Here is a 15580-nt window from a genome sequence, read left to right on the forward strand (position 1 = left end):
TTGACCCGACTGGGTGGGTCAATTGAAACAAATGACAACTTACGTTCAAAGTTAAAAAAACAACGCGATCACTCAAGGTGTATATGAAATTACACTGGTAACTAAGAGAGGACACATGTGAGTTGTTGATCATATGACAACATTATTTGTATCCCTTTCACCTGTTTTGAAAAAGACGTTAAACTGAAAAGTGTTTCAATTGACCCTGCTCTCCCCTACTTTATCTGACCCGCATGTCTTGCAGCTGTCATGACCCGTTCCTTATCAGCATAGTTTAAAAACTTCATTATAATCACTCTTGGACGCACAGGGGATCGGTCGTTACCAGACCGCCTCTGTACACTGCCTATTCTATGAGCCCGTTCAATGAGTAAGGGCTTTGGGAATTCACCAAGCACTTCGGGGATCATGTTTTCAAGAAAAGCACACATGTCAGACCCTTCTTTCTCTTCAGGGAGGCCAACCAGTCTAAGATTCGAACGACGAGCCCGGTTTTCTAGGTCATCCACTTTTCGAGTCAGTTCTTCCAATGTAGTTTTCATCTTTCGAGACCCAGCCCTCATGGACGTGATTTCGTCTTCAGTAGTGCTAATTCTCTCCTCGACTTCTGTCATGCGTCCTGAAATTTCTTTCAGCTCACCTCGTATTTCTTGAGTGGCGCCGAGCAGAGTATCGAATCTCGACACGAAATCTTCCTTCATCGTTTCGATAGCAGTGAGAATTTGACTGGAGTTAGCTAAGTTTTCACTAGCCTCGGATGCTGATGCTTGCCTTGCTAGGCTAGAGTCCAACTTTGCGGTCATCTTCTGAGGTTTAGGAGGCTTATTTGACGGCATATTAGTTACCAAATCGGTTTAAACACAAAAGTGGCTGCTTATTAGCGCTGAAAGCAATATTTTTAATTGTCCGACTATTAGTAGTTACATTTTAGGTTGGGAGAGCTCTGTCACGCGTCCACCTAGCCCAACGCCATAACCGGAAGTCCTACTCTGTGATTAATTAATCTAAATTAATAGCATATAAAATGTAATCGCAAAATCGCAATGTCAATACTATGTCTTTGCAGTAATGTGGTACTTAAGAGTTGACAAACTCCGGTGATATGCAAATTCTGTGCTGCAGACATTGCAGAGGACTTAATCAACGCTTTCTTTTTAACACCGTCAGGCCGTTTTCTTTTAAGTAAATGTGCCAATCAATGATCGAGGCAGCACATTCTCGTCTCCCCATTTTACGGTCTAATGGTTACTGACTAGAATGGGTCCGGGTCAAAGGTCATCGATTAATCTGCGTTAATTTTTTTTAATCAGTTATTTTATCTCAAATTAATTAATCTAAATTAATCAGTTATTTTGACAGCCATAATTCAAATACCAAGTCAGTAAGCTTGTATGTAATTCATTTGCCCAAGCTTTATAGCTCAGTCTCAAATTGCAGCCCTCATTTGTGACCATTCATAGCAAAATCAGTAGTTTTGCGCACAACGTTATTTTGAGAAAATCAACAATAACAAACTTCCGGGTTAAAATGTTGAATTTCACGTTTTCGCATAATTCGACTGTATACAGTCAACAGTTTCATATTGTGGACGCATTTCACGGAAAAACATACGTTTTGACTGTTAAACCCGGCGAAGATTCAACACATTTGCTGTCATTCCCATTGTGCACGCGCCGCTTAAAAAGGTGATTTCTCGTCTTCTGGCATTTCATGACAGGAGAACCATGTCAACTTTGGATGCGTTTATCTTAGCGATGGTTTGTGTAATACCCTCGATATACATATCGTTGGAAAGCTTAGTTTATGGCCGTTCACGTGAGCACCATAACTTAATTTATTAAATTTTACCGAAACGACTGGTTCCGCTTTACAGGGTCACATTTATGCAAATATACTGTAAACAGATAGTAATTTACCCTAAGTTAAATTCTTAGCAGTAAATGTGCTATTTATTTAATTACAAAGGGATATGTATAACTGATGTGGAATGCTGCTGAAGAGCTGCACATCATCACTGCTAATATCAGCAGATGCTCAGTTTAGTTGGCAGGATACTAACTTGCGTGTTCTGTAAACAAGGTCATCAGTATCATTGATATAATACAAAATAATAGTCTATAGTAATCTATGTACGCTCATGGAATCATTTCTATGTATATATTTTCACATAGATGGTATCCCTATAATATTTTTTAATTAAATGGCGCCCCTCAGTGGATAATACATGACATTGCAAGGCCTCTGCTCCTTCAATATTGTAGAAGTCTGTACTACACACTATGTAGGCTATATGATTTCACACCTCACAGCATTAAGCTTTTGATTTTGGCAGACTCCATTTGCAGGTCAAAATAGTAGTAGTGGGAGTAGCCACTAAAGAAGGAAGGAAGATTGGTGAAAAAAGGGTCACAAATTATTTTGCATATTTTCTCATGCTAAAATATCTGTTTTGTTCCCTCTCCAAAATGTTCTGAAGCTTGTGCTGATCACGTTTGTGGTTATTGACTGAGATGATTTTGCTTTGGCAGGAGCAACAGCTCCTAAACACCCTATGCCACCTGCACTCCCCCTAAAAAAAAAACCCTCCAACAAGTGCAAATCTTTGGTAGATGCAGTGACTTCCTGACCACAAGGATGCGTCTATGTGACTTCAATGATGAGGGTGCGCAGGGGGTTGGCTGACTGTAGAGAGTCTCTCTCTCTCTCTCTCTCTCGCTCACTCTCTCTCTCTCTCTCTCTCTCTCTGTTCACTACCAGTTTGACATATATGGAGAGCGGTCTAAACAGCGCCTTCTGATTTGACGCTGAAATGCTTTTGATGATTTCCTATCGCTCTGCTAATATGGTCACATCGAGTGTGATAGGCGGCTCAGGGATGCGCATAGGGTCTAGGTGGGGAGAGGAAGGCACAGTTGTGTCAGTGAGTCCGGGGGAGCAGAGGTGAGGGTTGTGCTGTCTGCTGCTGTCTGCTGAGCCCAAACTCAGAGCTTCTGCTGGGGGGAGATAAAGATGGAGGGCTGCCTGTGGATTATTCTCTTTGCCTCTGTGGCCCTGACCAACCAGCGAGGTAGGATATGTTTTTTTTTAACAGAAAGTTTTAGGATTGCCTGCACAATATGTCAAATAGGTTTATTCATAATGAAACACAGAGCAAATAAAATGGTTGATTAATGTCACAGATATAAGTAAATAAGCATGATTTGAAATTCTCTATCTGTATCTTTCTGAGGTGTGAGGTTGGTTGGTGATCATCGCTGTTCTGGATACGTTGAGATGAATTTTGTGGACACAGAAGGAGGTGAAGAGTGGAAAGGATTGTGTCCACATGCGTGGGATTTGCATAAAGCTGCGCTGGTGTGCAGAGAGTTGGGCTGTGGTGATGCTTTAGAAGCTCTTCAGGATTTTCCATTTGGATCATCAGAGAATCGCTGGAATATCATCCATCACTGTAAAGGGCCAGAGTCTGCACTGAAGCAATGTCCATGGACACAACTACAACAGGGCGAGTGTGGGTCTGGGTATGCTGGAGTTATTTGTTCAGGTAAGCAAATTAATCTGTATATCCTCTATTCTGTATATATTTTATGTGGTATGTTGCAAGTTTGTGATGCAGTGACTGGAGACCAAGATGAATTTCCCCCATGGTATTTCGCCCAAGTATACTTATCCTGTCCTTTCGTTTAACTCTATCTTTTGTTACACTAATAATTTAAATCAATTGGTAAAATAGTGAGATAAAGATAAAAAAAACTTTCTATATTACTTTATGCAATAGAGGTGAAGTTACCTATAGGGTAAAGGGTAAATCCACTTTGTGTTATTCCCAACTTGATGCAATTAGATTGATCTAAGGCAGTCTTCTTTAAATTTAAAAATATAACATGTAGAATGATAAGGGACTGTGTTGAAAACGTGAAAACCCTGTCATATGAATTATCTTTCTTACATATTACAGTTTTTTACGATTGTTTACACACTAAAATATTTATTTTCACACAATTAGCAAAATTTTACTCCAAGGAGCAAAACACCTCCACAGATTTGCACAACATTACACACAATGTCTGCTTCACCCTTTTTGCAAAACATTACACACAGTGATTTGTAAAACTCTACACACATTTCCACACCTTAGACACAGATAAGGATTGTGAGGTTACTTCCTTGTCAATACAAAGCCCCGGATTGCCAATGACTGCACTAATGAACGAATTGGATAATCACATCCACCAGGTGTGTAAGCACACATGTGCAAAATTGAAAACGCAGCACTCAGGTGTGCTATACAGTCTTGTTGCTTTTGCAGTAGTTGCTCTTCAGAGTCAAAGTGTATGTACCTTATGCAGTAGTTTTTGTTTGTCTACAGATTTTATTTGTTCAATTGATTTCATTGTTGGTTGATTACTGTAACTGATTATGGTTAGAAATATTGTAAGTATTGAAAGAGATACTTGAAATATTCAGTCTACAGCAGTCTTCAGTGTTGTACAGTGCAAGTGCAAGTTTATAGACCTATTTATGTACACTTTCCCTATGTCGAACTAATCATGAAGAATGTTGTGGGTTTGTCACTATTTTTTGGACATCTAAATGATCCCTTACATAACAATGTCTGGGCAAAAATCTAGCACATGCTATTTCCTATTTTTTCTTTTTACAAATGCGTTTTGCATTTATCACTGCAGTGTGAAACTGGCTGCAATAGTGTCTGATCATTGAGGACTGTGTTTGTTAAATGACAACTAATAGCATTTTTACAAATATGTGTATATGTTTTGATTGAAGTATGTATGTTTTGACTGAAGTGTGTTTGTTTTGACTGAAGTGTTTAATTTTGCAAAGAATCTAGGAATTATGCAAACTGAGTGTGGCGTTTGGATAGCTGTGCTTAAATTTTGTTAAAAAGAACTCGGTTTGAAAAATTGTGTGTAAGCAATTGAAAAAAACTGTATAGTTTTTTGATCCACAATGCATTGCAATGTACAGCTATACATTGTAAAACTACAGAACAAGAAGTTGCTGTAGAAATTACAGCCATTTGATACACCACTGTTATGCCCTTGAGTAAGACACTTAAAGGAGAATTCCGGTGTGATATTGACTTAAAGTGTGTTGAAATATGATACCGAGTGTGAGCGATTGTCTCAGAGCTGATCTCGACCTGTCAGCTGTTCTCCGAAACCCGGCGGTAGCTCAGCAATAGTAAAAGAGGTGTTCAACTTTAGTGGCTCGGGCATCGGCGTGCCGTGCAAATAAATCACTGTTTTACACCATTAATGAGGCTCAAAGTAGCTCCACACTTTATTGGTAGACTTCTGAGGGCCCTGACATTTAAAACGAGACATCGAGAACTTTGAAAAAGCACTGGTTGTTTACTTACATGACTGTTTATTCAGGCAGTCACTTTCGAAAGTTTAGCGGTAGCAGCCATCTTGGATTTAGTCACGTGACTGATTCGTGACTGGTTCACGTAATCGCTATGTCTATGGGTGCGTTCCATGTAACGATTTATCGGTCCTTCCTTCCTCCCTCGATCCTCGCCCCGGTCATAGCCCCTCCAACTAATGAATTTTGCGAAGGAAACGACGAAGGAATGAGCGGAGGATGGAGGAACGAAGCTTGATGAACTGCGCAAATGAGACGTCCTCGACTGCATACACACCATTTAGCACGTGCGACGTCAGTGTAATAGGGCGGATCCAAGAGACGCGCCGACATCTGTGTGCATGCAACTGGTCAGCTCTTCTGCTGATAAAAAAGGACATTTACAACATTGTGTTTTGAACTCAACACATAACGCATAATTTAAAATCACTAGGTCCGACATGATGCTTTTTTGTGCAGATACACAAAATGTTTCAATGGCAAATGTTGATAAGGACGTTCAAATAATGAACTTATTGTTCGTTAGGCTACATTTATGTTTCTTCATGAGCCCCTAACATAATCCCACTATAGCTTTTAGCATCAACTTCACACGCCATAAATAACAGACAACATTTCTATATTTCTATATTTTTAAACGTTATACAGGATACGTCATCCATGCGTAGCCACAGAACGCCCATCTCCGAAATAACAGTTCCGCGTGGGATGGTGTTATGTTTCCTCTCGTATCGGGATTGCCACCTCCCTCCTCTGTCCTCGGTCTTGCCTCCTCTGGTTGCAATTACATGAATGAGATGTCCTCGTGCCCTCGACTGTGAGCGATTTCCGGTGAACGAGGATCGAGGGAGGAAGGAAGCCAGATAAATCGTTACATGGAAGGCACCCTATGCGTGCACTAGTCATGAATCAGTCACGTGACTAAATTCAAGATGGCTGCGACCGGTAAACTTTCGAAAGTGACTGCCTGAATAAACAGTCATGTAAGTAAACAACCAGTGCTTTTTCAAAGTTCTCGATGTCTCGTTTTAAATGTCAGGGCCCTCAGAAGTCTACCAATAAAGTGTGGAGCTACTTTGAGCCTCATTAATGGTGTAAAACAGTGATTTATTTGCACGGCACGCCGATGCCCGAGCCACTAAAGTTGAACACCTCTTTTACTATTGCTGAGCTACCGCCGGGTTTCGGAGAACAGCTGACAGGTCGAGATCAGCTCTGAGACAATCGCTCACACTCGGTATCATATTTCAACACACTTTAAGTCAATATCACACCGGAATTCTCCTTTAACTCTGAGTTACTCTGGGGTGACTGCCCCCAGTAACAATTAACATGTAGGTTGCTTTGAATAAAGGTGTGAGACAAATAAATATATACATAAATTAATAAATGATTGAATAAATAAATAGATACATAATATAACGGGAAATTGCAGGAGTCCAACTGGTGGGCCATTCTCACTGCTCTGGGAGAGTGGAGCTGCTTCATAAAGAGACCAGACACACTGTATGCAGGACCACTTTTGACCAGCAGGATGCAGAGGTTGTGTGTCGACAGCTGGACTGTGGGGCTCCTGTAGAGGTGCTGGGAGCAGCTGCATTTGGAGAGGGAGAGGGCCAGGTGTGGTCAGAGGAGATCCAGTGTGGAGGCAACGAGACTCAGATTCAACTCTGCCCAACCTCCCCTGTCAAATACAACTGCTCACATGAGAACGATGTTGGATTAGTTTGTAAAGGTAATCTAAGGGTAAAAAGTGGAACACTATAATTATTGTCAATATTCCTTCTATGGATATTTCACTGAGCCATTAAGAGCTGAGTTGTGGCTCTATTTTTACAATCCCACAGATACAGTGAGGTTGGTGGATGGGCCCAGTCGCTGTTCTGGTAGACTGGAGGTTTATCTTGAGGGAGAGTGGGGCACAGTGTGTGATGCTTATTGGGACCACTTTGATACAGCAGTTGTGTGTAGAGAGTTGGGCTGTGGCGCTGCTGCAGATTCCTTGTCAGATGCCCACTTTGGAGAGGGAGCAGGGAGAATCTTGATGGCTGAGGTTGGCTGTATGGGTTGGGAGACCAGACTAAAGAACTGCTCTTATAAGGGATTGGATAAGCACACGTGCCAGCCTAAAGACAATGTTGGAGTCACCTGCTCAGGTTAGGTGAACATAGTATAATTAGTAGTAGTTTAATTAGTATAATTATGGAAATACCTGTTCCATTGTTCAAATTATCCACATTATGCATCATACATGATGTTTTGGTTGCACAATGCAAAGTTCTAATTATTTCCACACAGAACACAGAGCTCCCAGGCTAGTGAACGGTTCCCACCAGTGTTCTGGGAGAGTGGAGGTGGAACATGGGATCACCTGGGGAACAGTGTGCAACGCTACATTTGACCAGCAGGATGCAGAGGTTGTGTGTAGACAGCTGGGCTGTGGGGTTCCTGTACAGGTGCTGGGAGCAGCTGCATTTGGAGAGGGAGAGGGCCAGGTGTGGCCAGAAGAGATCCAGTGTGGAGGCAACGAGACTCAGATTCAACTCTGCCCAACATCCCCGATGAACTACAACTGCTTACATGATAGGGATGTAGGGTTAGTTTGCTCTGGTAAGAACTCCTGTCCTTGAATTTCTTATCTATTTTAGAATTATGTGTTTGCCTACAAATCTTTAAGCTCTTTTCAGCAACAGTTTCTTTTGTGGTGTGGGGGAAAAAAAGGCTGCCCAGCCCAAGAATGGCAGTAGTACATATGCTAATTTACATAAAATCACAACCGAGAAATAGACATCTCACAATGCATTTTAGTGAATGAGGTGAATTACATTATATAATTTTGAATGACTTGGTCACTGTTGATGTTACCCGAGGTAATACGGCAGGATGTGTGCTGTGCCTCGCCACCTTGCCTCCTTTATGTTGACATGCAATGAAACACTGCCCTCTTCAGTAAGATCCTCACACTGCACGAACAGAGCAGAGAGAGGGAAAATGAGAAATGCAGGCTTACATAACTCATAGAATGAACAGACACGCACAATCTATACCCGTGTCCCTGCTTACAACCACACATAAGAAATGGCCAACAACCATGTGTAGGCCTAAATGTGCACAATTCCCAAATAATGAATGCATAGTTTGCAGTTTTCATCTGATGTGACCTCTGTTGGGTCTTTCTAATGCACCACTTCTATTATAAGCCCTATGTCTATGGACGTCCAAAAAACAGTTGTACAGTCTGTTCAGGCTGTGATCTGGACGTCTATTTTACAGTCAAAATGAGTTGATAAATGCACTGTAAAAAATATCCCTATAATAATTTACATTATCTCCCTCAACAATGGAATTCTCTTCTCTGATTGGCTGATGGGGTGGCCATTAACTTCGTATAACCTGCTACCTATGAAGTAGTTCCCGTATAACACTTGAATATTAATTCGCCAAACTCGTTGCGAAGTTTAAATGAACTGTCACGTTGCATCCAAGCTGAAATACAGACGTGCAGAACCATAGTAACATTGTAGCATATGACGGAGGTGGATTGTAGCTAGTTTGATGCCATGTAGGCTATAAAAGTAGCGATCTTTCAAAGTCAAAGTTAATCAGAATCCTGGGATATGGCCGCTTGACAACGGGAGAGATAGAACTAACGACTGGCTTTTGGCCGTAGCAACCAGCCATTTAGAACTAACGACTGGCCTTTGGCCATAGCAACCATCCACTTTAGAACTAGTAACGGCAGTTTTGTCCTGCAAGTAGATATGTGGCGGAAAGTAGTCCCACAGTCAAGACAGTTTTAGCGATGTTAACGGACGCAACGGTGGAATAAAACTATGTTCTAAATATACAGGTTATGAATACAAACGGGAGATAAGCGGGATAACGGCCTTCGAGGTCGACCGGTTCGATGGAAATAATGGCACGGCGGAGGTAACTCCGTCTCCGTGCTTCGCACGTCGCCGGAGTTCTAGACCTCCACCTAGCCATTATTTCCATCGAACCGGTCACCTCGTCGGCCGTTATCCCTTACATAAACCACTGGCAGCTACTGTTACCAGCATGATACTGTCATTCTACAGTTTAACTACTGTAATCTACAACAACAGTTTATAGCTGTAAAATGTGACAGTGTCATACTGTTACATGTATGTATTACATTACCGTAATATTTGAAGACTCATATAGAGCTTCAAAGAACAGGCAGGAAGTTTGTTACCAGAATGCAACAGCCCCATGAATGCTAATTGAGAAAGTAGTCAATTTCGCATTGCACCCAAGAAGAAGTATGTCTACTCTCTAAAATGTCCATACATTTTAAGAATGGTCTTCTCCTCAGTGGTAGTCCTAACAATATTCTGAAAATCCCTTTAAGTATAGTTATTTTGCTCATCAGTTGTTGTATGACATACACATCCCAAAAAGCCAACTGTAGCTGCCAGTAGTTTGCTGTGAATGACAGTAATACAGTAAAATAATGGCAGCTGTTGTTGAGAATATGACTTTTACAGTATGATATAGTTCGGTTTTACAATCTTAAGAAGTTGTTGTACAAAATGAAAAGTCCTGAAAATTGCTACAGAATATAGCTCAAGAGCTAGCCAACATTTTTACAACAGTTTGTATCATCGCAAAGTCCGATTTGATTGGTACAAAGTACAAACAGTTCTGGTTTGAGCATAGTTCCACAATGGAGCAAAGCTAGATCAAACTTCCTGACCTCAAATGTTGTGGGCGGGGCTAAATGTTTTGGCCAGTGCATATAGTTCACAAAAGTAGCCACTAGGTGCCACTGTTGAGTCATGTTTCATATTTGTTTCAAAGCCTACTGAAACATTGCTTCAAACTGTGTCAAAGATTTACGTTAAACTCTACATATTTTGGAAGTCACGAGACTGTGTGCAATCGATTTGTAGCCTTCTACTGTGAGTATTTGTAAAAATTCGGAAGAAATTGAATGGGTAAAGAAAATAAAGTATGATCATCAGAATGATGAATCATAAGAATAATGGTATATTGCCGTAAAAATAATAAAGATTTAGTCGTTTACTGTTTTTCAAAATTACGGTACCGTACTGTTCGAATTTGACGGCATTTTTACAGTAATATTTTACATAGTACATTGCCGTGAAAATGATAAAGATCTACAGTCGTGTACTGTATTTTTAAATTACACTACCATAATATCAGAATTTGGCTGTACTTTTACGGTCATTTTTTACAGTGCATGGCTTGTCATCATTTTGCTGCTACAGACCTTACTGTTTACAAAAATAAATGTAAAGGTTTGTCACTGGGCTCTTTTCAGGATACACTGATGCCAGACTGGCCAATGGCAGTGACTCCTGCTCAGGCCGAGTGGAGCTCAAGTACCTCAGAGAGTGGGGCACAGTGTGTGATGCATCCTGGGATATGAGGGCCTCCAGCGTGCTCTGCCACCAGTTGAAGTGTGGGAGTGCTGTGGCTGTTGTAGGGGCAGAGCGGTTTGGTGAGGGGAGTGGAAGCATCTGGCCTGATGTGTTTGTGTGTGAGGGGAATGAAACTGGCCTCTCAAGATGTGGAATCTCCTCGTGGAGTCGAGCTGCATGCTCCCATAGACAGGATGCTGGAGTGATCTGCTCAGGTAAGCTCATGACAAGACCAACTCCTCAGGAGGAGATACCGGTAGTTTATTATAATCAGACAAAATAGCTTTACATCAGAGTATGCACATCAATATTGATGTAGAATTCATGCTTTATTGGCTGGCAAAAAGATTTGACACTCATAACAAAATGCTGTATCAGGAGTATCAGATGAGCACATGAAGAATATCCGAGAAGAAAAATACTTTTCAAGTATTCATATATTATAGCAACTTAAAGGGGATGAAAATTGTTACCTCCAAAAGTGCTGGAACACATAAGTTGACTATAAAGAGGAACATAAAATCTTCTTTTTGAAATTGATCTTAATGCCTTAAATAAAAAAAAATATCCAACCTTTTTTTTATTCCAGTTAGCCTATTAGCTGATTTCATTCTCATTGAGCTCAATGCAAACCAGCTAATAGGCGAACTGAAATAAAACTATGCCAATCTCTAGGTATGGTGAAGGGTATGTGATGATGGGGGTATTTTAATTCCAAAGGCCAAGGGGACTTTATCAGGGTGCATAGTGTCCTGGATCCATTAAATAACTGTCATTTAAAAAATAAAAAAATAAAAATCATCCTGCCTCTATGGGAATTGTAACACATAGGGTTAACATACTGTAGGCTTTCCAATACTTATGACCCCTGGGAAAACTATTTATTTGATACATTAATAATTCCTCTTTTTTTATTCAAGGCATTAAGATCAATTTCCAAAAGAAGATTTTATATTCCTCTTTACAGTCAACTTTAGCATGTGTTCCAGTACTTTCGGAGGTAACTGTTTATTAAACTGAAGATGTTTTGCAGGTTCCTCCCTCTCCCAGTACAATGGGACGGTGCGCTTGTTTGGAGAGAGGCGGTGTGAGGGAGCGGTGGAGGTTTACGTCAGTCAGAGGTGGAGGAGAGTTCTGCTGGACTCCTGGAGTCAGTCTGTAACATCTGTGGTGTGCAGACAGCTGGCCTGCGGTTCTGCTGTTAGGTTCTTTGGTTCTACTGATACAGAGGGCGATGGGTGTGTCTCAGGGTTCCATTGTTCTGGACATGAGACTCATCTGGGAAACTGCAGCTCTCCACAGATACTAAACTGCACTTCTAGCCAGCAGGTGACCATTGTCTGTTCAGGTGTGTACAGTACATAGACTACAAAGTCTACAGTGATCCATCCAAAATCACAATTATAGATATATTTTTCTAGTATTTTCATGCATCTCTTTTCCCATATCAGGCCCTCAGCCAGTCAGGTTGACAGGATCTGGAAGGAACTGTGCTGGCAGGCTGGAGGTTCTCCACAACGGCTCGTGGGGGACTGTGTGTGACGACTCCTGGGACATGCAGGATGCCCAGGTAGTGTGCAGACAGCTGCAGTGTGGCACAGCCCTCAGTGCTGAGGTCCCTGCATCCGTTCCCCCAGGAGATCTGCCCATCTGGCTGAGCGAGGTGAACTGCACAGGAGACGAGACGAGCCTGTGGGAGTGTCACCCAGCAGAGTGGGGGCGGCACGACTGCTCACACAAAGAGGATGTGCGGGTCATGTGCTCAGGTAGAAACACCATTAGGCTGCTCACCGAGATACGGCTTTACTTTCAAGACACAATGTTTACATTTTACATCAAGTATTCATCAGTTTGTGTTTGAAATTAAAGAGGAGTCTCAGTTTGGTTGGATGGAGCAGTCACAATTTGTTCTTTTTTATGGTGAATCGTTCTGTTGTTTAAGAGTTGTGTTAACTAGAATTTCATATCTACGAATTACTTTCATGTCTGCTGTCTTTCCCACAGAGTTCATTCAGCTGAGACAAAACACAGAGCGCCATGGACCGTGTACAGGTGTAGTAGAGGTGTACTACAACGGCACCTGGGGGAACATATGCTTCAGTGACATGGACAAAAACACAGGCTCAGTCATTTGCCATCAGTTAGGGTGTGGAGGTCATAGAATGACCCATTCAGAGACGCCAACTAAAGCCCAGCGACTGAGCCCTCCACGGTGTAGGAAGCACGACACACACCTTGAGCAGTGCAGACCTTTTCAATGGAGAACAGACTGCAGCACAGTTGCTGATCTAGAGTGTAAAGGTCAATATTGCTACCCTCTAAAGTTATGCTGTAGTATCATTATTATTCGATAAGCAGTTGTGTAGCATATGTACACTATTTTTTTTTATTGTATTTTTACTTCTGACACAGGAACTGGAACAAATCCTCATATCATACACAAAGAGTCAGTTAAGGAATGTCTAGGTGAGATCAATGCTGTTAGTTTTCTATAAACACTTTAAAACTTGTCGGTTGGTGCGTGTGTGTGTGTGTGCGCGCGTGCATGTGTGAGTTTGTGTGTGTGTGGGTGCGTACATGTATGCCTGCATGCGTGCGTGCGTGCGTGCATGTGTGCGTGTGTGCATGTGTGCGTGTGTGCGTGTGTGTGTGTGTGTGCATGTGTGCATGCATTCATGTGTGAGTGTGTGTGTGTGTGTGTTTTGTGTGTTAATAATCTCTCTCCTCTTCCAGGGTCTCCAGAGCTGAGGCTGGTGGGGGGTCCCACTCACTGCTCAGGGAGGGTGGAGGTGCTCCTGCAGGGAGAGTGGGGGACGGTGTGTGACGACTCCTGGGACAAGAGGGACGCCCAGGTGGTCTGCAGGCAGCTGGACTGTGGGGAGCCTGTGCGTGAAGGGGGGGAGCAGGGCTCATTTGGAAAGGGGAACGGCCCCATCTGGCTGGACGAGGTGAACTGCACAGGCCATGAGCACCACCTGTGGGAGTGCTGCCGCGCACCTCTGAATCAGAGTGACTGCATCCATAAGGAGGACGCCTGGGTCACCTGTACAGGTGAGAGAGCACTCAGATGATGTAACTGTCCCTCAGCAAAGACAAAAGAAAAACACTCAATAAGTACGGGATAATGGACGACACGCCGTGCGGTTATTCAAAGTTAATGCACGTTCTAGACGGTGATACGGCCCGACGCGAAGCGGAGGGACGTTCCGTCTAGAAAAGTGCATTAACTTTGAATAACCGCACGGCGTGAAGTCCATTATCCCGCTTATTCCACTGTTGCCACTTGTGTTGAGTTCGTTTCCGGTGCTAATTTAATTGTTTTAATCGCTAGAACGGTATTGTTTGTAGAACTACTTTTCCCAGACACATTTCAACTAATTTCTCAAACTGCGGTTACTAGTTCTAAATGGATGGTTGCTATGGCCAAAAGCCAGTCGTTAGTTCTAATCTCCCGTTGTCAAGCTGGCACATCCCAGGATTCTGATGAACGTTAACTTTGAAAGATTGCTATTTTTCTTAGCCTACTGCCACCCAACTAGCTAAATGACACCTCTGTCATATGCTAAACGTTACTATGATCTGAACGTCTGTATTTTACAGCTTCTATGTAACGTGACAGTGCATTTAAACTTCACAACGAGTTTGGCGAATTAATATTCAAGTGTGATACGGTCAAAAACAATGGAACTACTTCATAGCCGTGCGTATATCTAAAGTTAATGCACACCCTTATAGAACGCAGGACAATGGGGAACTCAACCGAGCAGTGGAATAAAGCAAAATAACTGAGGGAGCAACAGATGACCTCTGTGAAAAATGGATATTTACCTTTTTCCCGTTCATCCAGCCATTCTGTGAGTCTGGCGATTCAACTTTTAGCTTCAGCCTAGCATAGATCATTGAAACGGATTAGACCAGTAGCATCTCGCTAGTTAGCATCATGTTTACACTGCAAAAAATGGCTTGTTTAATCAAATCTAACCAAGTGTTTTAATCTTGTATCAAGACAAAAAACTAGTTTGTATTGTTTTCAGTACGAAAACACGTACCTAGTGCTTAATTTTGATATAATTTCACGTAATTTAAGGAAAGTTTGTCTTATTTTAAGTCAATTCTTCCTGAAAATAAGCAAAATGATCTGCCAGTGCAGTAAGTGAATTAGTCGTAAAACAAGCAAATGTATCTGCCAGTGCAGTAAGTCAATTTATCTTGATAAGACTCCTTAAAATAAGTCAAAGTCTTCTTAAATTAAGTGAAATGATCTTTTGAGAGAGCGCTAGGTAAGTATTTTCATACTTAAAACAATACCAAATAGATTATTTACCTTAATATAAGATAATTACACTTGGTTAGATTTCATTTTTTGCAGTGTAAAAATGTCTAAGATTTCTGGTAATTTTCCCTAAAGCTAAATGTTGTATCGCCAGACTCACAGAATGGCTGGATGAACGGGGAAAAGGTAAATATCAATTGTTTTGCTCGAGGGGAGGTGGAAAATTAGCTTATTTCCAAAAATGGCGGAATATCCCTTTAACTTAACTTTTTCAGCGAAAGTATTTGCATATTAATGTTTTTTCTCAAGTAACAGTTAATTGCAGGGTGACGAAAGCAATTTACTTCATAACTCCAAGGTAAGGTCACTGACAAGAAGCAAGGATTGCCACCATAGAGAAGACCATGATTAAAATACATGGATATTTTAGAGAGTACATACATTTCTTCTTGGGTGCAATGCGAAACTGACTACTTTCTCAATTAGCATTCATCTGCCCCTTTGGCGGTGTCGCAAA

At 41.7% G+C, this 15580-nt stretch overlaps 1 protein-coding gene across 1 annotated transcript; it reads left to right on the forward strand.

The window, feature by feature from the left end:
* The first annotated feature begins 3009 nt into the window (after positions 1-3009).
* LOC134061703 (deleted in malignant brain tumors 1 protein-like) lies at positions 3010-12013 on the forward strand. Its single transcript, XM_062517463.1, has 8 exons — positions 3010-3067; positions 3230-3541; positions 6821-7131; positions 7190-7541; positions 7684-7995; positions 10691-11005; positions 11824-11900; positions 11996-12013. Exons 1-8 carry the CDS (start codon positions 3010-3012, stop codon positions 12011-12013), a joined length of 1755 nt encoding a protein of 584 aa, XP_062373447.1.
* Positions 12014-15580: the final 3567 nt, after the last annotated feature.

Source organism: Sardina pilchardus, chromosome 17 (assembly GCF_963854185.1).
Source record: "Sardina pilchardus chromosome 17, fSarPil1.1, whole genome shotgun sequence".
Lineage (NCBI taxonomy): Eukaryota > Metazoa > Chordata > Actinopteri > Clupeiformes > Clupeidae > Sardina > Sardina pilchardus.